The 23,062-nt window shown below is 36.0% G+C and overlaps 5 protein-coding genes across 6 annotated transcripts; 2 read left to right on the top strand and 3 right to left on the bottom strand.

The window, feature by feature from the left end:
* On the top strand, positions 1,436 to 3,184 carry LOC18605092 (cytochrome P450 94B3). Its single transcript, XM_018116742.1, has one exon. The coding sequence runs from the start codon at positions 1,532 to 1,534 to the stop codon at positions 3,056 to 3,058; it is 1,527 nt and encodes a 508-aa protein (XP_017972231.1). The 5' UTR covers positions 1,436 to 1,531; the 3' UTR covers positions 3,059 to 3,184.
* Positions 7,078 to 10,393, bottom strand: LOC18605091 (SWI/SNF complex component SNF12 homolog). Its single transcript, XM_018117782.1, has 4 exons — positions 10,177 to 10,393; positions 8,173 to 9,855; positions 7,586 to 7,632; positions 7,078 to 7,458 (listed from the first exon to the last, which is right to left on the bottom strand). Exons 2-4 carry the CDS (start codon positions 9,759 to 9,761, stop codon positions 7,406 to 7,408), a joined length of 1,689 nt encoding a protein of 562 aa, XP_017973271.1. The 5' UTR covers positions 9,762 to 9,855; positions 10,177 to 10,393; the 3' UTR covers positions 7,078 to 7,405.
* Positions 10,526 to 12,549, top strand: LOC18605090 (60S ribosomal protein L17-2). The gene is made up of 7 exons (XM_007037898.2): positions 10,526 to 10,623; positions 10,760 to 10,796; positions 10,999 to 11,039; positions 11,538 to 11,768; positions 11,853 to 11,955; positions 12,051 to 12,118; positions 12,262 to 12,549. Exons 1-7 carry the CDS (start codon positions 10,621 to 10,623, stop codon positions 12,325 to 12,327), a joined length of 549 nt encoding a protein of 182 aa, XP_007037960.1. The 5' UTR covers positions 10,526 to 10,620; the 3' UTR covers positions 12,328 to 12,549.
* On the bottom strand, positions 13,308 to 17,239 carry LOC18605088 (UPF0235 protein At5g63440). The gene is made up of 7 exons (XM_007037896.2): positions 17,026 to 17,239; positions 15,916 to 16,030; positions 15,512 to 15,665; positions 15,195 to 15,291; positions 14,239 to 14,327; positions 14,066 to 14,134; positions 13,308 to 13,632 (listed from the first exon to the last, which is right to left on the bottom strand). Exons 1-7 carry the CDS (start codon positions 17,138 to 17,140, stop codon positions 13,573 to 13,575), a joined length of 699 nt encoding a protein of 232 aa, XP_007037958.1. The 5' UTR covers positions 17,141 to 17,239; the 3' UTR covers positions 13,308 to 13,572.
* On the bottom strand, positions 18,746 to 21,719 carry LOC18605087 (elongation factor 1-delta). 2 transcript variants are annotated; one of them, XM_007037894.2, is made up of 8 exons: positions 21,591 to 21,719; positions 21,262 to 21,376; positions 21,052 to 21,168; positions 20,871 to 20,958; positions 20,638 to 20,764; positions 20,404 to 20,517; positions 20,095 to 20,256; positions 18,746 to 19,044 (listed from the first exon to the last, which is right to left on the bottom strand). In XM_007037894.2, coding segments are annotated over exons 2-8 (696 nt in total). In that variant the 5' UTR covers positions 21,348 to 21,376; positions 21,591 to 21,719; the 3' UTR covers positions 18,746 to 19,042. The 2 variants fall into 2 exon arrangements, with proteins under 2 accessions (XP_007037956.2, XP_007037957.2); XM_007037895.2 differs by having other exon boundaries at positions 21,262 to 21,388; positions 21,591 to 21,693.

The raw sequence follows: 23,062 nt of genomic DNA, 5'->3' as shown, positions 1-23,062 counted from the left end.
AGTACACGGAAACTACGAGAAGAAAAAAGGCAGACGATCTGTCGGCATCTACTATTCACCCTGATTCAACTGTTCCTAAGAATCCAGGGGTACTAAAATCTAATAATAATGCTCAAACATATATATTTTTTTTGTTTGCTTGTATGCATGATCAAACATATTTATCTTATTTCTTTCAATTGAATCAATTCCCACATTAAATACTTTACAAACACTGACAAAAAAAAAAGAAAATAAAGGCATATTATATTAATGTAATGATCACTATAATTGAATCCATCAAGTACATAATCCACTTTTGAATTATAAACCCTATATTTGCTAGTATTGGAGAACTCAGAAATGGGGATTACTGATATTATTTCTTGATCTGTACATCATTATTGTATTAGATTGTCTTCTCCAAAATTATTATTACAATTTGATTTTCTTTCCTAATTAAGTACATGAAAACCTGAATGAATGATTCTGATTTAAATTCGAATCAATTTACCAAATTTATAACTATAAAAGAGATAGTATCAGAAAAAAGAATACTAAGAGATTTTCTTACCAAATAAAATTACACCATTTGATTTTAATGCATATCTAAACAATAAAATTTCTTGTCCACATGTTCAATTTATATGAGACAGTCCATTTTCCAAATTAAAAGTCTATCTCATAATCAGTTCTTTTTGTATTAATTTTATTAAAGTTCCTACTTATATTATATATAGGTCAACACATATAACTACAATATATATAAAAAATATGGGATGGATTTACGGCGCTAAGATCTAATAAACTTTGATATGTATGGAAGAAAAATGAAAGACAGAGGCAAGAACAAAAACTTCATTTTACATATGTAATTTAAAGGTTTAAAGACATGAAAGAGAAAAATTACTTTTGTTGTTGGATCATCATATCATTCAAAAAACCAAAAGGAAGAAAAAAACAAAGAAGAAGAAAAATACAGATGATTCATGCATTCATTTCTTTCTTATTGATCACATAAGATAAGCCACGAGCCCCATGTGAGCATATTAGTGAATTAGGTTTAGCAGGTGAACAGTAAAATAACCTGTAAACGTCTAATGAGTTGCACTAGTAAATTAACTCCCACTTCCGGGACTGACTTGACTACTCCATCAGGACCAACATTTACCCTACAATGCTGCCGTTTGACAACTCTTTGTCAAGAAATGAAGAAAAAACAAAAAAAGGAGCTGAAAAAAGGAAAAAGAAATTATAAACTTATGTCTGTATTGAAATGACTAAGGTGACCTCGCCGTTTTCAGTTCCAATTTTAAGCTCGAGAACCATGTGATCTCATCTCTTTGTCCCTTTCCTTTTAAACCCTAATCTAAGCTATTGAGCCATTGCTTTATTGGTCGGTCTCTCTCTTTCTATTTGTCCGTTATTTCAAACACCTATATAAGTTACCCCTCCCCGTCTCTCTTCTGTGCCCAAAAAAAAACCCCAACCCTAGCTATTCTCTCAACAAAAGCTCTTGGGTATCTGGTTTATATATGTATGTTAATCAGCCATGGTTATCTGTTTTTTCTTGTTTGTTACTCTAGGGTTTTTCTTACTCTCTCTGGCTTTCTCCTTCATGCAAGAATTACACTCTTTTTACGCCAAGAAATCGGTTTTTGCTCATGGGCCTTCTTCTTATCCATTTCTTGGTTGTCTCATCTCTTTCTACAAGAACCGGCGTCGTCTTTTGGATTGGTACACTGACCTTTTGTCCGAGTCGCCTTCTCAGACCATCGTGGTGCGTCGGCTCGGTGCACGCCGTACGGTCGTGACAGCCAACCCGGCTAACGTCGAGTACATGCTAAAGACAAACTTCAACAATTTCCCTAAAGGCAAGCCTTTCACCGAAATCCTCGGTGATCTTCTCGGTTGTGGGATTTTTAATGTCGATGGGGAGTTGTGGAGCACTCAAAGGAAGCTAGCTAGCCATGAGTTTAGCACCAAGTCCTTGAGAGAATTCGTGGTGAAAACCCTTCAAGAAGAAGTTGAAAATCGTCTGCTGCCGTTGCTTCAAGAAGCAATGGAGAGTGAGAAAGTTCTTGATTTGCAAGACGTATTAAGAAGATTTGCATTCGATACTATCTGTAAAGTATCATTGGGTCATGACCCTTGTTGCTTGGATCTTTCGAAGCCAGTGCCGCCTCTGGTTAAGGCATTCGATATCGCATCGGAGATAAGCGCCATGCGAGGAATGGCACCCATGTTCGTGGTATGGAAAATAAAGAGAGCCCTTAACATTGGGTCAGAAAAGAAACTCAAGGAAGCAATCAAACTCGTTCAGGACTGCGTTCTGGAGATCATACGGAACAAAAAGAGAGCTCTTGAAGCAGAAACAAAATGTCGCGACGACGCCGAAGATCTTTTGTCGAGATTGTTATCGGCTGGGCACGACGAGGAAGTCGTGAGAGATATGGTGATTAGCTTCATCATGGCTGGAAGAGATACCACCTCCTCGGCAATGTCGTGGCTCTTTTGGCTGCTTTCTAAGCATCAAAACGCACAGAACATGATAGTGAAAGAAGTGGAATCAATGCTTTGCAATGGCGAAAAAGAATTGAATTTTGAAGTGCTGAAGGAAATGAATTGTGTTAAAGCTTGTTTATGCGAGTCCATGAGGCTTTACCCTCCGGTGGCATGGGACTCCAAGCACGCCTTAAACGACGACGTTCTTCCCGACGGGACTTTCGTTGAGAAAGGAGACAGGGTGACCTATTTCCCCTATGGAATGGGGAGGATGGAGGAGCTATGGGGAAAGGACCGATTCGAGTTCAAACCGGACCGGTGGTTCCAGGAATCGGATGCAGAAAATGGGTTGCTAAAGTCGGTGAGCCCTTTCAAGTTTCCAGTGTTTCAGGCTGGTCCAAGAGTTTGCCTTGGGAAAGAAATGGCGTTTATTCAGATGAAGTATGTGGTGGCTTCAATTCTGAGACGGTTCGAAATTAGACCGGTCTGCCAAGAGCAGCCGGTTTTTGTTCCTCTCTTAACCGCTCATATGGCCGGTGGGCTCAATGTGTTGGTAAGGAGAAGGGCGTCGTAGTAGTGAGAAAGTGGCTCAATGAATGTACTCGTTTGTATTCTCTCTGAGTATATGATTCTGATTTATTATTTCGATCAACTCTTGCATTATTTGGAATTTCAATCCCAAAATTGTTTTCTTTTTTAATTTATTTTTCTCATCATTTCATGTGCATGCCTTGTGTCGCTTGTAGCTTGATAGTTTCGTGTAAATTTCTAATTTTAAAGTAGGCAGTAGCTTTTTGTTGTACTATTAAAATATTGGATCAAACCTTTTTTTATTATTTTTAATTTCTTGATCAATTGAATTAGGAGGAGAACTTAAGTAAGATTTTTACCGACATTTTCTCAAATTTTTATCAACATTGATTACTATATCAAATTATCACCGTAATATACTTTTGCTTCCTTAATTCTTAAAAGGATCTAACTTAACGAATACATATCAACACTCATTTAATAAGATGTTCTTTAATTATAAGAAAATGACAAAAATTGCCCATTAAATGAAATATCTATATTTAAAATAACACCTTAATTATAAAGCCAAAGCGCAATGACATTGATGCCTAATGCTATAACTAAATAGTGAAGCCAAGCAGGCCAGACCTATGCCTCCCAGGCCTCATACCGGTCGGCAAGAAAGGGGTTAATTATAAACCAGGGGCTGAGTCCTCGGTTGATGGTAATCAGTAACCCCAGATTGCTCTTCCATTTACACCTATGTCTCTTTACCATTAATTAATTTATAACTAAACAAGCCTCGCCCAACCATAAATAAATGCAAGATTTATTGTGTGCTAGCGTAGCTCTAGCCTACACCTTCAAATTAAAAACATGCAATAAGACTACCTTTTTGCTATGAGCTCTTAACTTTTTTCACCAGACTTACATATAAAAGAAACGTAATGCTTATTGCTTCCTTGCAATCTGGTGGTTGAATGGTTCACGTGATCATTTCATTTTACTTCCTTTTTAAAATTTTTCTTAGTACGTACCATTTGTCTTTGCCTACAAATACAATAACACCGTTCTTGAACATTATTCTTTAATTAATTAAATATAACTTTCTTTCATGTTTTATAACATTCCAAAAGCTGCGCTGTCCTTCTTTTTATTATTGCAATTTTATAAGTTAAAATAAAGGTAATCTTGTTTACAATGATTAATTTGAATGATGTGCCCCCGCTCTATCTTTCTATTAAAATGTTTGCTAAACAAGGGACAGGGTACCACTTGTTCCCTTCCCTTCAATTATTCAAACCATGCCTAAAATAGAAACGATGAATCGTATTCATGGCATGACAAGACATTTCACGCAGGCCATGCTGATTATGAAATCGGATGGGAAAACTATTAATACTAAACAAAAGTTTGCTACTCTATCATGTTGCTTTCTTCTTCCCTTTTAGCGCACATGACAAGATGTGGAGGGACTAAGGGCAGGTCAGAGTCCCCTAGCTAGGAGATACACCACGAGATTCATATTCCTTATCTCCCATAAGCCATTAACCTTTTCCACCTATAATTTATTGGAAATTTGATGTGCATATATGGTGGTGAAGATTTCCGTGATCAAAATTCATATATATATCGAGTATATCTTCTGATTGGGATTTGATGATGTGGTTGGTTTTGGATCCTTTCATTTTCAAAACTGGCATACAAACCTAAACACTATACAAACCCTCAATAAAACCTCATGCTGAAATTCCTAGCAAAGTTTATTATATAAAAATAAAACTTGAGTGTGTACTGATGACTGACTTTGCTGGAACTGGAAGTCATCAAGAACAATTTGAAGTCATATAAAATAATCAGGATTGGCAGTCTAACATATATATATATATATATATATATATATATTCACTTCCACTTAACACAACTTCATATACATCACTTTATTATTGTGGGGTATAATCAGGTTGATTGACTGAAAATTGAAAATTAATGGCTTCATTTTGTCAGGTGTGAACCCCACAAAGTGTTGATTTCCAACTTTTTAAAGCCTTAAGAGACTTGAATGGTGTTGGAGGATCAATACATAAATCTGATTTTAATAAATTTTGTATTAAGTAAGAAGTCAAACTTGTCCAACTCAATTGTTTGAAATAATTTTTATAGTTTTAATGAATTAAATAAGTTTTACTGCTCTTTCCCTGACAATTAGAAATTGGTATTTAGCATACTAGTCTTCTAAAGTATCAATCAGCTGGCTTTGGCCTGCCAAGGGAACAAGCGGCCTTCGTCCTTTTCCAAGAACTGCTCCAACAAATAGATGAATTGACCTTATGACTCGGTGACAGAAGGGAAGGGACTAAAACTATATCAAAAGAAGATATCTTATTGACGGTAAAGCATACACAAGGTTATAATAATTAGAGATCTCAAATTGAACCACTGAATAGACAATAGGCATCACCTATAGCAGGACAAACTCACATTATTTATCCCTGTCTGCACTATAATAGCTAACTTCCAAGGGGAGCTCAGAGAGGGATTGAATTGAAGAAAAAGTAGCAGCAGCTAGCTAGCTACTAGATCAAAATTATTGCCATCCATGTAGTTGAGATGAGGCCCTTAAAAGTATATTCCAGCTGGGCAAGACATGAGACCAACCAAACATTTAAGAATGTCCATGTTTAATGCATGCTGCACCTAAAACATGGTCCTTTTTGCTTTCTTAATCTGCACTAATTTGATGACTCCAAATTAGCTTATTAAGTGGAGAAACTGAAAGAAGTCAAAAACAAATTGAAACCAGACTTCCAAAATTACATCATAATGCAACAAGAGAGGTATATATAGAAAAGGATTTATGCTTTAACCATCCAGACTAAACTGCTTAACACATTCCTCAATAAGGATATGTAGGCTTGATGGAAGGCAAAGACCGAGAAAGGTGAGAAAGTAATGAAGCAATAGAGCTCACATATGCCCATGTGGGATGGACGGGCTACCATATTATTGCTAGAAACTTGCCTACAATCGCCTGCATGGGCTCTAGGGATGGGCATTCATGTGCCAACTCTTTCCGTTTATTATTTGTGCTGCAGCAGTACCCCTCTATTCAATATCCTGCTAATAGTAATAAGGGCTATATATTTCAGCCCAGCACATGAGACCTAACACATAACTGGAATGCATGGAGTTTTAATTGGACCTCTGCCGAACATGATGTTGTTTGCCATATTTTTGGCATTGCACAAAGTGTTTTATATATATATATATATATAGCTTATAAAAATTCGTTTGAATTTAATTATGTCAAAGGCATATATTCACTATTTATAGGCTTTTCCATGTCATAACTTGATGGAAAGATATTTCAACACGTCAGTTCATTATATAGCATTTAAAAAAAGTGGTAAATCTTCCGAAATTTGAGCCAATAACCTCTTAAAGTCTTAACTTAGTGAGAACTAGTAGTGCTATTCTGTTGTGACTATCTGGTTCTGAGTTGGAATCAAAATCCCCAGGCAAAAAGGTGGACATCTAGGATGTTTGCACTAAAGACTAGTCAACAAGTGCTCCAATTCACTCCCCGAGTCCCAAGTCAAACTGCTTGAATTAAATCTTACGCCTGTAGAACGCCTCGATTGGCATCTTTCAATCGGCTTCTCGAGACACCGACAACGAAAACGAAAAACATATCAAGAAAATTTCGAGTGATCTTGCTCTTTGTAATTCATGTTGCAGAACAGGTTATATGATACATAAAACAAGATTACAAACAACTGCAATCATGTTGAAGAAGAAAACGGGAAATTAAACAAGGACCTCAGCCAAGCATGATGCATGTAAATAGCACAACTGGAGAAATAACACAGTTAAAAACTATAGGGGCTGCACTCCGGTATAAGTTGAAGGGAGCTGTGACCTGCAAGGACAAAACCAGAATGCTAGATGCAATCAATACGAACATCCTGTGCAATTGCAGACTGTTCAATTTTTTGTTCCTGACAACTTTGGTCGTTAATTTAACAGGCAATATATGAAGGAATGGCCCAGTGTGTAGTAAAAAAGAAATAGCAGCAAAGAGAAATAAGAGGGGAATTAGTTCTTTTTCCCAGTTAATATGAACTATTAATTAATCAGTGGAAAGATACAAAATTCCCTTCCTCTTAATATACACCTAGGAACATGGAAAGCAAATCAACTTACATTACAAGCGCTCAGTGCTTTAATTGGCATCAATCTCAAACCCTTAAGAGCATAATAACAAAATAAGTATTCTAGAGGGTTTAGTGAATCAAACAGCATAAAAACAAAGCACTTCGAGATTTGGGACAATTCAGAAATAAGCACTTTGCATTTAGCCAATCAAAGGTGTTTCCTGATGGGCCAATAAACACCATGCTGAATCGAGCTACTTTTGAGGAAGTTTTCCATCCAAAGTGCCACTCAGAATGTTTTCTTTTCCTGTGGCCTTTGATGTTCCCCAAACCAACAAACAACAGGACGCAGGCCAAAAGTTAGAAGCCTTGAAATTCATATGAACAGTCAACAATTCAACAGAACCATACTCAAGTGCTTCCAAGAGCATCACCTCCCATGGACTTGCGATTCAGGTAGCGGATAACAGCATCTTCAATCCTAAAAGTTCCAGAAAATAGGGAAAAAAGAAAAAACTGTTAGAAAATGTTTTAAATTAAGAAATAATTACATTTCAATGGCGCTCCAAAGGTAACTTAAACACCCCATGGACACCCTACAATTTCCAAGTAAAACAAAAGCAGCAACTATGATCCGCTATGCTATGCAGGGCACAGCTCTCCAATACCAACCTGGAGAAATTCATAACTATATCATACTGTATTTTATTCAGAGAAGCCAGAAAGAAAATGCAGCTATGCTAGAAATTTAAACTAGATGCCAAAATCATAGATTATACTGCCTAGGATTAAGGGAGTCCTAGGATTTTCTTCTAAAGACTGGTAATCAATGTTGTTAATAATAAGTGCTCACTTGATGAAAGTACTGATTCATTCAAATGTTTCTTTTTTTCTGCTGGACCAAACAAATCCATTGGCAAGATCTAGCAGAGTGTTACAGGTAATGTTGTGACAGATTTATGTCCAAATACACATGGAAACAAACATAGAATGAAAATAAAATAAGTAAAACAAGGTTTACCATGGTTGGTTATAGAATTCAGATTGCCGCTCCTTTTCAGCATTATCACTAGCATCCCCAGCAAAGACCTTCAGATCCTTACTTTGCGAAGCAATTAAAGCATTAATAAACTCTCCAGGAGACTGGCTGAAACCAAGGAAGAAAGCTCGTCTCTGATAATGCTCGTGTATTTTCTTTATAGCAGCACAAATTACTTCGTTGGAAGCATCAATATCTTTGTTCTTCTCCATGTTCGCTAAGAATGCAGACTTTTCCTTTTCTAATGGAAAAGGCACATCAACTAGGACATCGTAACAAGTAGATCCAACAGGGCAGTTCCCTGAAAGCTTGATCCTGTGCTCCAAATGTATAGGTTGTAGAGGCGTTAAATGCTGTGTTATCTTGTGGGGAACCATTATGAATTTCATTTTCTCTTCCCCAAATACCTTCTGAAGAGGGGGATCACATGCAAAGAAGGAGTTGTCTTCATAATTCTGTAACTTCTTACACTTTACATAATGCCAAATTGCAGCCATGACTCTTGGGCGAGTATCTACTTCAATTCCCAGGACTTCTGCTAAAGCAGGTGAAAGTTTAAATCGTTCAGGCATATAATTCATTTCTAGTCTTATTCTTGCAGTAGATTCCTTGTCACCTTTCCTCTTCACCTCAAAGCCCTCATGAAGGGCAGGTGATCTAGCACTCTCCCACAAAATCACATGGTTATCTGGATAGAGACTTGCGTCCAAGTATATTGTAATTTTCTTGAAGAAAGATGAGAATTTGGGGTATGATTTCTGCACCTTTCCAGCAACAACAGGGTCTTTCCCATCTTCCAATATTCTACCAATGATCTTAAGTGACCATGATGGAGCCTCTGTACTCTTCTTGTCAGGATCTGTTTGTCCCTGATTGGAATAAGTATTGAAGACATATAATCTAAGCGTCTTCTGAACACAGGGAGGGTTTTTAAGCGACTGTTGAATGTCACTCTTCTTTCTTGACAAAGCAGCATCCACCTTAGCCTCAAATTCAAGCAACTGCGTGTATAAAGCACACTCCGGTAACATTGCGGCGACCTTATCAGGTATTTGTCTCTCAGGAACCTTCCGCTTTTTTCTGTGAGCAGCTGGGGTTAACTCCATTGTTTTAAACAGAGAAGCCATATTACTATTAGATGAACTAGAATGTTTGGAAGGTGGCTTCTGAGAAGACCGCTTGGCACTTCCAGAGCCAGGGGTGGAAACCACAGGGGAAGGGGTGGCAGTCGCATTACTATTACTAACATTTTGCGATTGCACCTGAGCCTGGAATTGGGAATGGGCAGCTTGAGCTTGAGCTTGAGCATGAGCCTGCACATACTGTGCCTGTGCAAGCACCTGAGCCTGAGGCTCAGACAACTGAAAGTGGCCTGGAAACTGAGGCCCACCTTGTGTTTGAGGTTGTGCCTGTGAAAGAAGTTGGGGTTGATTGTTCATAGGCTGAGGTTGTGCCTGTGAAAGAAGTTGGGGTTGATTGTTCATAGGCATCGATTGCGATTGTGCCACAGTCCCAGAGTTTGCAAACTGGGATGGAGCCGCAAATGTCTTTGGTAGGTTATTGTTATTCATCGAAAACAGCCAACTTTAAACCAAAATATCTCGCAAAAGCTAAACCACACTATTCCACCAAAGCATACTATCCCACACGTAGCCAACCAAAGCCCTGATTTTGACAAGAACAAAACCAAAAATAAGATGCTGGATACACAAAAAGAAAAAGCTTTTGTTCTTGACTGTTCAATATTTACACTCAAATCAACTCAATCTCAGGAAAAACAAAACCAATTTAAACCAAAAAACTAAAATCTCGGGCATGAACAAAAACCCTAAAACTAATTCTGAACATGGTCACAAAAACCAACAACCCATACAAAATTCCGGTGATTATAACTCAATAAAAGCTGGTAAAAAAACTGCAAATTTAAAAACTAAACAAAGCTATGAACATTATGATGATCAACAGAGATAGACAAAGCTTTCTTACAATGTCAAAGAGCTGAGTATTCCGGTCCGGTTCTGCTTTGCTTCCCTGCTCTTTCTTTCTCTCTCTGATCGGGTAAAGGAGCGCCTTTTTTTCCCCTCCCTTCCACTTTTTAAAATAATAAAAACAAATATTGAATTTTCCTTTCTTACTTCGGTTCAAGGAAAACGGAGCCAAATCAAATCTGCTCTCCCCTTTCTGAACACTGAAGTCTCGCTCTTGAAGTAAACAAGAAGGCCTCTTTCTATTAAGTGGTAAGTGGTGAGGCCCAATTGAAATAGCCCAAGAAAACAAAACTTGGGCTGGATGAGGGAAAAAGATGGAAGACCAATACAAACACGTAAACCCTAAAGGCCATCAACCTTATATGCTAGAAACTAGAAACCCTAACACGCTCTTTTTCTCTTTTGTAAGGAAGTGCACCCCTCAGCAGCAGAAGCAGCAACCATGGTATGTCAACCTTCTTCATTTGTAAAGCTTTCTCCATTTCTTCTCGGAAGCAGTTTTTCGTTTCTTGGAAAACAAATTGTTTCCTTTTTCCTTTTTTTGTTATTGAATTTTTTTGTTTTCATCTCCTTTTTATTAGGTGAAGTACTCGAGAGAGCCAGACAACCCGACCAAGTGTAAGTTTTAATTTCGTTTGTTTTGAATACTTATTACGTACGATCTTGTTTAACATTCTGTTCGGTAGCTGAGAAAATGTAGGAAGCCAAAATCCAGTACCTCAGTAGGATTCTAGGCTCTCTTTCTTTCTGCCCTTCGTTTTCATTCATTGATAGAATTTTGGATCTTGATTGTTGGTTTATTTTATGACTTGTGTTTCAGCCTGCAAAGCCAGGGGCTCTGACCTCCGTGTTCATTTTAAGGTATGTTGATCTCTTTTCGGTGATTATTTGTCTGTGAATTTTTGGAGCTTTTTAAAGGTGCATTTTTTTTTTTTAACCTTTGGATGGCATTAATTAATCTTCTGAGCAGTTTATATGTAAATGACTAAGATTCATACTTTTGCTGAATTTTGACAATACTCAAATGCCACTACATGGATTTACTCTTTAACCAGGATATGGTTTCTACATGTGGCTTATTATACCAATGGGAAAACATAGTTATTGTTTTATGAATGATTATTTTCATCCTTTGCTTTTGCTGATTGAACCTGGTTTGTGTGCTTATGCAAAGATACCTAATAGATGTGTATATGTCTCTTGGTAATAATGGCCTTGGTACTTTAGGATGGTTAAGGTGTTAGTGATGACTATTAACAATGCTAGCGTCCAATAATTGTGTGAAGTACATGTGCATTAGTGCTAAGGTGTTTATACTTGAATCTGCTGCTAAAATGGTTTTGTTACTCCTTTTAACAGAATACTAGGGAAACAGCCTTTGCAATCCGAAAGTTGCCTTTGATAAAGGCTAAAAGGTACTTGGAGGATGTTATGGCCCACAAGCAAGCCATTCCATTCCGGCGCTTCTGTGGTGGAGTTGGGCGAACCGCGCAGGCTAAAAATCGCCATTCTAACGGTCAAGGTCGCTGGCCTGTGAAATCTGCAAAATTCATTCTTGATTTGCTCAAGAATGCCGAGAGCAACGCAGAGGTATATATTAATGAATTTGGAATATAAATTTTGCCAATTTCCTAGCTATTAAACTTGTGCATCTTCTCTCCACTTTTTTCTTAGGTGAAAGGCTTGGATGTAGATTCACTTTTCATATCTCACATCCAAGTGAATCAAGCACAGAAGCAAAGGCGCCGAACATATCGTGCACATGGAAGAATTAACCGTGAGTGATTTCTTTTACTGCCTTTTTTTGCTTTGGGGAGTGGTTTTAATTGTCTGAATGCGTTCTTAATTGTGACCTTTGTTCTTCTTTGGCAGCTTACATGTCTTCTCCATGTCACATTGAACTGATTTTGTCAGAGAAACAGGAATCTGTCAAGAAAGAGGTAATTATTTCATGAGAAAATTGCCTTTTAACTTAATTCAAGGTTATTTTGTGTCTGTATTAAGAATCTTCATTAGGTTCATCTGTCGAACACCCTAATATAAGTAGAGTCACATTGCATCTCATACTAAACTGTTTTTGCAGCCTGAGACTCAGTTGGCTCCTAGGAAATCAAAGGGTCAATCTCTACGGAGCGGTGCTTCCTCTTAAACTGCTGAGTGATGGATCATATTCAGAAACTATTGTCTTTTTCTTTCATTATGTCTGTAACGAGAACATTTTTGTTTCCTTTACTAAGGTGCTTAAGACTCAAGTTTGTCTCTGGAGATACTTTGTTTTTATTTAAATCTTATGTTATAAGCATTCTGAATCTTGTTGGTTGGGACTACCAATTTTTTATATGAATTCTTATTTAACGTTGGTTTTGCTGCAGTCGGCTATTCTGGCATTGTTTGAACGGAAGGGGACAAGTGATGGAGAGTAGTGCCTTCTCACTTATACTTAATCCAAAACCTTTTAAACCCATTAAGTTGGTCCAAAACCTTGTAGACCTAATAAATGGGATTCGAGGGGAAAACTTTCGTTTTACTTGATCAAACAAAATGTTTAAGAGGTCCTTTTTCTTTTAACTGTCTTCCATCTTAGTTTGCTTACATGGGCGTAACTGGTTCAATTTGTGTTTCCTTTAGTAAAAATGATGATTGTCCTTTCAAGCTTAGGCAGCTCCTCTGCTGTGGCAAAACAAGGTGGTCCAGAAGCCTTTGCAGCCTTTTGACAAGAACTAATCCCAGTCATGCTTTGGGAGCTGTAATGCCTGCGTGAATCATCCCTGATAATAGTTGACAAGCTGCAAGACTTTGGGATCGATTCATCGTAGTTAGTTTTGAGGCAAATGTTAATATTATAGGCAATGTGCTGTTTTTGGTCCGCTTACCGAAGCCCTGGTTTCGCCTGATTCTGGTTTACATTGCAATATAAGTTTCTCGTGGGATTGGAGACTTATCTGACCTTATATAATGGATGACATAGCATAAAGCTTTGGAGTACTTTTAATCCACAGATAAAATATTCAAAACATGAGATAGAAAGAAGGCTCCTTGCTTGATGCCTCCATGTAATCCGGTAACATACAAGGACCACCTATATGGTTAATTCCCTGTTGAGGAGACATCATCATCAGTAAGGTGTCATAGGTTCACTACCTCCCAGTTTATACTGAGTCTGCTTTTTCCATTCATGGATAGGCATTAAATTTATTCAAACCATTTCAATACATAATCATGGCCGAATCAAAGAGAATACTGTCTGAAAAGAATAAACTTGGATGAAGTTAGACAATGGGTCCAAGCAAAATCCAGAAAAGAAATTATACGATTGAACATACTCATGAAGCAATGGATACATGATTTGTCATGGTTAATACAGAACTTGAACCCAAGATGTAACCAAAATACATCAAGGTTGTACAGCTTCTAGAAGTTTCTCATACACCTGTCTGGCAGACAAGTCCTCAACCTAATGCAAGAATCAAATGTTAGCAGATTGCCCACAATCTTACGGAAGCAGTGCCCAGCACACATGATTGTTCTTGAAACATGTCTAGCTCATAGTAATTGGGAAAAGTGATGAAAAATAGAGTGCGCAAAGGAAAACAAATCAATCAAAGGAGTTTGTCAGGCAAGAGTTCAAAGTGAAATTTTATCCAGACTGCAATGGTCATTCAAAAGTGAGAGGTGGATTCAATATGGCAATGGATGGCAGAAACTTAAACATGAAACTTATACATTAATTTTCAGCTGCTGGAAAAACTATCTGAAGTTAATATTTCCATCTCTGAGGGATGCAAAAAGGGCTTATGATAAACTTTCATATCAGCAAGTGTCCATAGCATGAGCGCACATACACAGGCATAGTAACATACAATAAAGGTGCATGTGATTCAACTTACCACAAGAAGCTTCGATTTGTTATTCCATCCTCTCTGAAGAGTCATCTGGCTCAGTCTCAGACCCAGTACCTGAGTTGAAGGCAAAGATGGATTACTTCAACTAAGCATTCTTGAAGTCATTATATAATATTATGAGCTTAATTCAGTAGTTTCAAATATATATCAAAGAAAACCTTTCCCATGAATTCCAAGAGTTCATTGTTAGCTTCACCACGAGCTGCAGGTGCAGCTACAGTAACTCGCACATCATCTGCATTTACTCCTGGAAAGAATAAAAGGTCAGGACAAAGTTTTACGATCAAAAACAATAAAAAATATCTTCATCCTTCATTATTTTAAGAACTAGAATGTAAAGCATCCTATAGGTAACAGATAACATATTATGAAAAGATGGTTTCTGCCTGTTAAGGCAGAAAAATATCTACCTCAGCTCTGACAAAACATTTTTGCAAAAATTCTAGGTGTCCTAACACAATACCAAGTTTCCTTAAAATTTGTTGATTTCGCCATTTCAGCTGATGCTTCATCAAAGGCAGCATGTCCATGGGCCACAAATCACTTAATTTTTTTTCCAGGGTCAGAGTAGTGATTGTCAATAACATTCCCATCCTTGCATAGGCCATAATTTTGACCTCATACAGATTACATCAAACGTCTCAGTTAGCACGTATAAATGTCAGGCTCATTTCAGATGCTATGCATTCAACTTTACATAATTTTGTTGGTATCCTCATGCCATGCACTTAACTTCATTTCCCTTCCTTCAAACTTAATCTCCCATCTCCACTACTGATTGCATAGGGTGCTTAATCATGGTATAAATGTTGTTAGAATGATAGTGGTCCAATGTGTTTTCCAACTCAATGAGTTCTGGAGAAAACCATCCATGTTTCTTTATATAAGATGGTGCAATAGGATCTTTCTATCAGAGGTCTGAATTGGTCTCTTTGATTAAGCGTGAAAAAAAAAAGGTCCTCAAACTCATGTAACTGGAAAGAGAACTAAATGACAAGAATTTGGCTAGAAGGTAATATATTCAAGCATTACAAAAAATTTTCAGCAAATACAAGGTGTTGAAAGGAAAGGCATGCATAAAGAATATCAAAAAGTAATTGAATAAGCCTGTTACTTGTGATTGCTGAACGTTGTGCACGGTCTTCCACCTCTATGGCCACTTGAACAAGTCCTCCCTCTAACTGTGATATGCAAGGTGGCACAGGAGCATCCTACAACGTATATAAAGAAACCAGAAAAAGGAAGTTTTAAGCAGTACAAATATTTATATTAACTTTCACTTGGAGAAAAAAGATATTGTGAATAGAGTCGTTCAGACACAGATGTGTGCTCCAGTCTTCGAAAATAGATATTGGCAAATTCTAAATAACTAAAGGAATGAAGATCCACATATGATGGATGACAACAACAGTCCACAATCATCATTTGTACCTGTGGGTTGGTTTCTGCAGCAACCGTACTTAGGGCACCATCAACAGCATAAATGAAAGAAGCAGCTTCTAGATCTTCTTCAGCCCGATAGCAAACAAACAGGCCACAACCTATACAGTTCATACGGAATTGCTTCTCCAATTTCCCTTCTCCCCTGAAAGAAGATACCATGCTTGTAACTTCAAACTTTCATGCAACTGCAGTTTAATTATAAAAGACAAAGCAAACATCAGCCCACCACCCCCCACTCCACCCCCTCTTTTCCAATAGCCAAAAATGAGATTAAATTGTTTCAATAAAAAAAAAAGGTAAAAAAATGAATGATGTTAAGGAAGTAAGCAACATAGCATTTAAAAGTATGTTGCGAGACAAAACACTAGGAATATGGAGGCAACTTGAAATACCTCTTCAAGAGAACTTTTCCCGCCTCACTGATATTAAGCCTAGCAAGATGCTTTTTCTTGTCCAACACATATGCTTTGTCAGTCTTTCTCTTGGGCATTTTCTGCAATTGGGTATCTTAAGACAAATATATTTCAGTAAGGGAAAATAACATTTCTAAATTAATCAAGCAACTAAAATGGTCAACCAATAAAAAGATCAATCAAATAGTGTATATCTGTTATAAAGCGGAGCTTCACAGCCTGCTCTTTTTAATGAATGGTCTTGCTTTCTTCTCTGATATCTGAACCGTACAGATAGGATATATTTGCTTTGCTGCCTCTTTCTTCTCTAATACTAAATCCTCCTTCCCCTGACCTTAAAACATCATTTTCTATTTGCTGCATGAGATTCAGTCAGTCCAAGTTATAAGTAAGGCTTTGTTTCTTTCATCTTCTTTTCTCTTTTTTGGATAAAAATGAAAGGCAAGATCTAAAAATACATATTAGCATTCAATTTCACCAACAAATATCATAATTGTGGTTTGTGCATCAAAGCTGAGGTTTGAACTGCTCCACCAGGATGGAGATGACTTTGTTGAGTTACACACTTCATATCAACTGCAACTTTATGAAATATGTGGTTGCATTTGAACTTAATTTCATGAATGGACAAGCTTACTACAATCAAATTTTAAAACTTTTTTTCTAATATTCCATGGCTACACCAATTGAACTTGTGGATAACTTGACCTAAAAGTGGCAAAAAGAGCAGGATTGAACATTTTCACCATTATGGAATAGTAATACCTAACCGTGACACATAAAAGCTTATCCAAAGCATTTGGATCAGCAATCCAGTAGATAAGAAGAAGGAGAACAAGAACAAATATCAAACTCCAGCGCATATCAAAGATTAATGATCCTGGCATAAACAAGGTGAACGCATTGATTTTGCAAACCAGGAAAAAACGGCGTTCAAATGTCTTAATCTAGATCAAACACTCAGAAGCACCTAATTTTCGAATCAATAATGGAGATAACTCTAAAATCTTTCTCAAATGAGGCGTCGTCTTTGCGAGCGATTGCAAATTTGAAGATTTGATTGAGAGAGAAAGGAGAAGAGAGAGGAACCTGTAATCAGGACGTGGGAACCGCAGTGCTTGCAATAGTAGACGAAAAGATCAGAGTCAGGTCCATCTGGGGCTGCGTCCTCGCTAGAGTACGTGTGCGTTGTTCTCTTCGGCATTTTCTTTCCCCCACTCTTCCCCTGCTCCCCCTCTCGCTCGCGACTTGCTCTTGTTTAGTACTCAACAACGTACTTCCCACGGGATAGGTGGGCGGAGGCAAGCTGGAAAATAAGCTGCGTGCTTCTCTCCTAGCAAAGCGGTGTCGTTTAAGAGCTTTGGTTGATTAGGCAATTATTTGAAGGAAAATATTATTTTTTAAATTTTAATTAAAATTTCAAATAAATCTATTAATTTTTGAAATAAATTGTTTCATTTTAAAAAAATATCTTTGATACATTTGATTCCAGGATGATGTGATATTATTAAAAAAATAATTTTATTTTTTATTAATTTTTATTAATTAAAAAAAAAAAATCAACAAAGCACCGATTTGCGCTCCTCATAAGAGCTCCTCTAAAAAGAGAGGCACCTATCGATGCTCTTAAGGAAGGATAAATTTTTTTAAAAAAAATTATAATAATAATTTATTAAATTAATAAAATACATTTTTATATTTTTTATTAAAAATATTTATATTTTTTATTTAAATTGTTAATTTCAAAAAATTAATGAATATGCATGATTGCTCATATTCTATATATTTTATTTAATACTATCATAACATCCATGGGACTGTGATTGCTTATTTTCTCTTTTCTTTTCCAGCTGCTTGAAAGTCATTGTCCGGAGCCTATCTTTGGAATCGCGTTGGTAATCTTCTAAATGGATTACCGCGTGTTTTTTAACTGGATGATCATACGTTGATGCTCCGTCCTACGCAGTACCACATAAATTCTCCTAGCTGTCCGTTAGGGAGAATGACAGACAAAACTTCCAGGTTAAGTTATTGTTGTGATTCATCATCTTTATATATTTTTTATCTAAATTCTTTTATATTTACGTTAAAATTTTAAAAAAATTATATTAATTTTAAATTTTAAATTTTAAATTTTTAAATTTTTTATGTAAGAATATTTATACTAAATTTGAAAATTTGAGAGAATGCAAATTAGTTCAAATTATGTTTATGTAAGAAACTCAATATCGTTTTTTTTTAGTTTGTGTGATATGAATTTTTACCTTCATGATTTTCAAAAAGCTAATTCAACTATTAATATCTTTATCCTTATTCTCATACATTAGGTTGAAATTAATAAAACATTATTTTTATTACAAGATATACCTTAATAATAATGAGTACCTACATGTTTAAATACTATATGCCAGATATACAAGAAGATTTAGTGAGTTTAAAATTGAAAAAATAAAAAAGAATTGAGATTGAAAAAATAAAAAATTAATACCTTCATGTTTTAATACTTTCTGCAAGATATACAGGAAAATTTAATAAGCAGTTCAAAATTGAGGAGATAAAAAATTCTATTAAATAGATTTAATATTGATTTTATTTTTTATTTTAATTTATCTGATATGATGTTTTACATTTAATTTTATACATTTACTTGAAAAGACTAATTTGAACTTAAATATTTCTATTCTTATTCTCATAGATTAAAGGTAAAATTAAAACAATGCTATTTTTTTAACATTAAGCTGTTAAATGTCTTATGTAAACGACCAAATTGCGATAAAATTAAAACAACATCTAGAGTGCTGGTACTAAATTACCAAAAGACAACTCGTTGGAACCAACAATTGCCAGCTTGAGAAATCTCTTATTCGGCAGCTACCCACTAGGTTCCTCAATTATCTCAATCTCAATCTCACAGTAACTGATATTCCATGGTCAAATCGATCCATTCAGAGAAAAATTGTCCAAGACAGCCATAAAAGAGACATATCCAGCACAAAAATCTCATATTAAGTTCCAAGGAACAAAAATACAAAACATATAAGCTACATCATAGAAGGCCTCTCCAAAAAACTGCTAGTGCATGCATTCCAACAGCTATGGACACACATTCTGCGAGTCAAACATTAAGTCATAAGGTAAGATGACAAGTATGGCACAAAATTATAAACATGAAAAGAAAGGGTTTGTACTAACAAAGGCAGCAGGAGATTTAAATCACTGCCAACTGAATCAAATCAATTTTTCTTGGTAAATGAAAAATTACACAAAATCTAATCATTATCTTTAAAAGCTTTTTATCTTTTCTTGAATAGTGCATCAAATGCAAATACGTACATATAAATAAATAACATATATATAATTTATATTAAATTTCAGTATACAAATATTTATAAAAAATAAATGATATCATATATTAACTTCTTATGACTAAATCATAATTTCAATGCAAAGACATTATAAATAAATTAATTAAAAGTTCAAATAACGATTTCCTCTAAAGATGTTAAAATCATAAAATATGGTTACAGAAGGAACAATCACATATGTACAACAATACTTCTTAATATGATATCAATATATATGCAAGTTTGAGTATCTTAATGCCCAGGCCTACTCAAGCTTTTTTATTATATATACATATCTATATATGTATATATGTATTTAGTATTTTTATAAAATATGTGTATCATATAAATAATTTTTAATTTATTACAAAATATTGTAAATGAAAAATCATGTCATTCAAGCTTGAGCTCAAGCTTAATGGAACTTGGTTTTTTACTTCGTTGCAAGGCTGATCAAGCAAGCTCAAGTAAATCAATTTCTTTATCTAATCGAGCATGAGCTAGAAAAATAGAAATCAATTGAGCTCGAGTTGAGCTTTGAGCCACAACTTTCAAAGTCAAGCTCAAGCTTTGACTCTTTTGGCTTAACTCATCTTGATTACACCCCTAACACAAGCCAAAGGAAAAGAAGCTGAGTGGTATTATGGAGAAAGGATAAAAATGTTAGTAAAAAGCTTTTCAGGAGAATGATTAACTTATGTTCTAACATTCCTTTTAACAAGAAAGTTGTGACAGTTAAAAATGCTTTAAAGCTCCTTATCGGGTGGCAAAACCCAAAAAAGAAGGGTAATACATCTATAATACGGATACTTACAGATTTTGTTGAAGGCAACAATGTCACAACTTTGAACATACTCATTAGTTGGTTCAGTTGTCAGATGTTCCTCAATGAGATCGTCAACTGACACCAAATCATCCACAATGGTCAACATAATTTGCAATTTCTTTATTCCATAACCAACAGGCACAAGTTTAGCTGGCACATGAAAAGAACTTTATGTCAGACGAAGTACACTCAATAACAATCATTCAATTTCAAGATAATTCGAAAACTATCCAAGCCATCCCCAACTAAAAGGATACAAAATACACACAACAAAACCATATCTGATTAACCACTTACATGCTCCCCAAAGAAGTCCTTCCATCTTGATATTTCTTACTGCTTCCTCAAGTTTCTTCATGTCAGTCTCATCATCCCATGGTTTGACATCCAACAACACTGAAGACTTGCCAGCTGAGAATAAAGAAGTAGAATTCAAATAAGTTAAAATCAGTGATGTAGAGCACGCATGCTAAACCATATTTGATTAAATAGAAAAACAAATAGGAAAACACTAATCGTCGTAGGGCTCACATTCCTTCTTCTTGCTAGAGGCCTTCAAGGCAGCTGCACGTTCTTCTGCAGCCTTCTTTTCCTCCTCAGTCTCTTCACCAAACAGATCCACGTCGTCATCATCATCATCTTCTTCAGCAGCTGCAGCCTGCAAATTGCATAATATATCCAAGCAACTAGCGAATCAGCCAAGCATCAAATAGCCCAACTTACTAAATTCAAACAGCATATAAGCAGAGATACTTAATACTTGCCTTTGAATCCTCAGCTGGAGGAGTGGCAACAGCCTCTGCAGGAGCACATCCCTCAACAGTCACACCACACCCTTCTCCAGAAACACCTCTAAAAAAACAAATACAGTAGAGTTCTGTTACACATTCTACTCCCAGATCGATAAACTTATAGTTACACCACAGGTAGGAAAAAAAAACTTACGAGATCCTCAAAAGGGCGTCGATGTGGTTGTACCACCGAGAAATGTTCACGTAGCAGGAGGATGGAGGCCCCGAGAGAGCTACATAGACGGTGATGTCATCCTTCGAAGCTTGGTATCTGCAAGGATCAATAAATTAGGGAAGATACCAAATTAACCAAGATCAAAGTTAAAAACAGCAAATAAAATAATTAATGGTTTGGGAAAATTACCCAGTGATGTAACTGCGAGTGAGGAGGGACTCATCAAGCTTTTTCAAGCCAGCAGCAGAGCCCAGATCGTAGAATGCGACTGCCATAACGAACAAAATAGGTATGCGGCTTGTTTCTGAAATTAAAACTATTAAGCAGATAAGTGTCAAAATCAAAGTGAAATGAAATTACGAAACAATGACTCAAGCTGTAGCTAAATCAGATGGAAATAATCAGTCAATCACGGATTGGGTATAAAAGAATTGAGACTCCAACAGATCCAAATGTAATTAGAAGATAAGATTGGGATGAAGTAAAGGAGATTGAAGAAATATAAATCTATATATTACCAGCGACGGACAGAGGAGCTACGCGGGTGCTCTGCTACGGCAGCTACTTTGTGTGAAGTATAATTAGCAAGGTCTAGGGTTTTGGAGATTATGGTATTTATAGCGTTAGGCGCTCATCAAGTGTTTCGCTACTTATAGAAAGTGTTTGTGCCGTCGGATATTCCTTCGATTAATGCTTCTCATCGTAAATATTTGAAGATATAAATATTTTTTATATTATTTTTTTAATTTAAGACTATTCTCTTTTTAAAAAAATTTATTCATCATTTTTTTCAAAACCTTAATTTGAGACAAAACAACCTAAAAAATTTTGATTTGAAGATCTGAAAATTTAAAGTTGTATCTGTCTTAAAACTTATAAATTTTTCTCTTGAAGTAAAATCTATTTTTATTAAACACTTTATTTCTCTAATAGTTTAAAAAAAATTATTAAAAAGGATGTATTGAAAAGTAAATTTTGTATTTAATGATAAATATTTCAAATTTGATAATATTGAGTTAAAAGATTAATTTTTTATTCGTAATTAGTAATATCTTTGATACTAGGGATGGGAGTGATGTAAAATATTATAACGAGACTCGAGGAGAAACAGGACAGCAAGCCCATGCCATACCTGTCGGGCCAACCCACCATTCTTTTGATCTATTTTCTAATGGAATTTTTTTTTTCTCACTATAGTGAGATTTTGCTATGTTGAAGTGGAAGGAAAAGGAAAAAATTTATCGCTTGAATGGACATTATCTGACTTTACCAATCTAGATACTTTGGGAGTTCCTCTTCTACAGCTGCTTTGATCTTTGGTTTGTAGCATCAAAACCAGCTTCTTCTGTGTTATTAACAGTTTCTAAAGAGCTAAAGGGAGCCTATTGAAAATCACTCAGAAGCAATTTAATGTTCACATCAATGCACTTTGCCCAAATTTCCCCAAACTCAATTTAGACTGCAGTGAAATATGAGCTGATTGTGTCAGTTTCATCAGAAGTAAACCCGGAAGCTATCGCATGACAACAAGTCTTAAACGCATCTCAGCTTAACGGCTTCGAATAAAGAGGATTCTCAACCTTGCAAGTCTGGTGATTCAACTCTCATTATGTTTATATGGTTTATACGGCTTTGGTTTCAATGTCACTCACCCGTGAAAGAGCAAAATAATGCCAAAACAGAGTAACATCATGTAATAACTAACTATTCATGTCCACCATTCGTATTTCAACCAAGATAAGGTACATCTCTTTTGCACGTGTCGTAGCAAATACGATCAACAGACATAGATAGATGGTAACAAATTCTCGGTCACTGATCTCTTAATTAATTTAAATACGTTTCTGACTTATATACCCTATCCTAAAATCCATGACCAGGTTATTCTGGAAGAGAACACGCCCCCATATTTCTTTTGCATGGAGCAATCAAAGTCTTCGGGAGCAATTAGCAAACGTGTTCTCCTTCATCTGTAGTTTACCACCAAAAC

The sequence above is a fragment of the Theobroma cacao genome, chromosome 3, assembly GCF_000208745.1.
Source record: "Theobroma cacao cultivar B97-61/B2 chromosome 3, Criollo_cocoa_genome_V2, whole genome shotgun sequence".
Taxonomy (NCBI): domain Eukaryota; kingdom Viridiplantae; phylum Streptophyta; class Magnoliopsida; order Malvales; family Malvaceae; genus Theobroma; species Theobroma cacao.
Note: the sequence above shows the minus strand (reverse complement) of the source record. Positions and strands in the feature narration are given on the sequence as shown.

Coding starts and splice junctions, on each gene's coding strand:
- LOC18605092 (XM_018116742.1), top strand. CDS start 1,532: ATGGTTATCTGTTTTTTCTTGTTTGTTACTCTAGGGTTTTTCTTACTC.
- LOC18605091 (XM_018117782.1), bottom strand. CDS start 9,761: ATGAATAACAATAACCTACCAAAGACATTTGCGGCTCCATCCCAGTTT. Junction 7,633..8,172: donor GAATTCTATAACCAACCATG/GTAAACCTTGTT, acceptor TGGAACTTTTAG/GATTGAAGATGCTGTTATCC. Junction 7,459..7,585: donor GAATCGCAAGTCCATGGGAG/GTGATGCTCTTG, acceptor CAAAGGCCACAG/GAAAAGAAAACATTCTGAGT.
- LOC18605090 (XM_007037898.2), top strand. Junction 11,769..11,852: donor ATGCCGAGAGCAACGCAGAG/GTATATATTAAT, acceptor CTTTTTTCTTAG/GTGAAAGGCTTGGATGTAGA. Junction 12,119..12,261: donor AGGAATCTGTCAAGAAAGAG/GTAATTATTTCA, acceptor CTGTTTTTGCAG/CCTGAGACTCAGTTGGCTCC.
- LOC18605088 (XM_007037896.2), bottom strand. CDS start 17,140: ATGCCGAAGAGAACAACGCACACGTACTCTAGCGAGGACGCAGCCCCA. Junction 15,292..15,511: donor CTGCAGAAACCAACCCACAG/GTACAAATGATG, acceptor TATACGTTGTAG/GATGCTCCTGTGCCACCTTG. Junction 14,135..14,238: donor TCTTGGAATTCATGGGAAAG/GTTTTCTTTGAT, acceptor CCTTCAACTCAG/GTACTGGGTCTGAGACTGAG.
- LOC18605087 (XM_007037894.2), bottom strand. CDS start 21,347: ATGGCAGTCGCATTCTACGATCTGGGCTCTGCTGCTGGCTTGAAAAAG. Junction 21,169..21,261: donor ACTCGCAGTTACATCACTGG/GTAATTTTCCCA, acceptor TGATCCTTGCAG/ATACCAAGCTTCGAAGGATG. Junction 20,765..20,870: donor CTCCAGCTGAGGATTCAAAG/GCAAGTATTAAG, acceptor TGCAATTTGCAG/GCTGCAGCTGCTGAAGAAGA.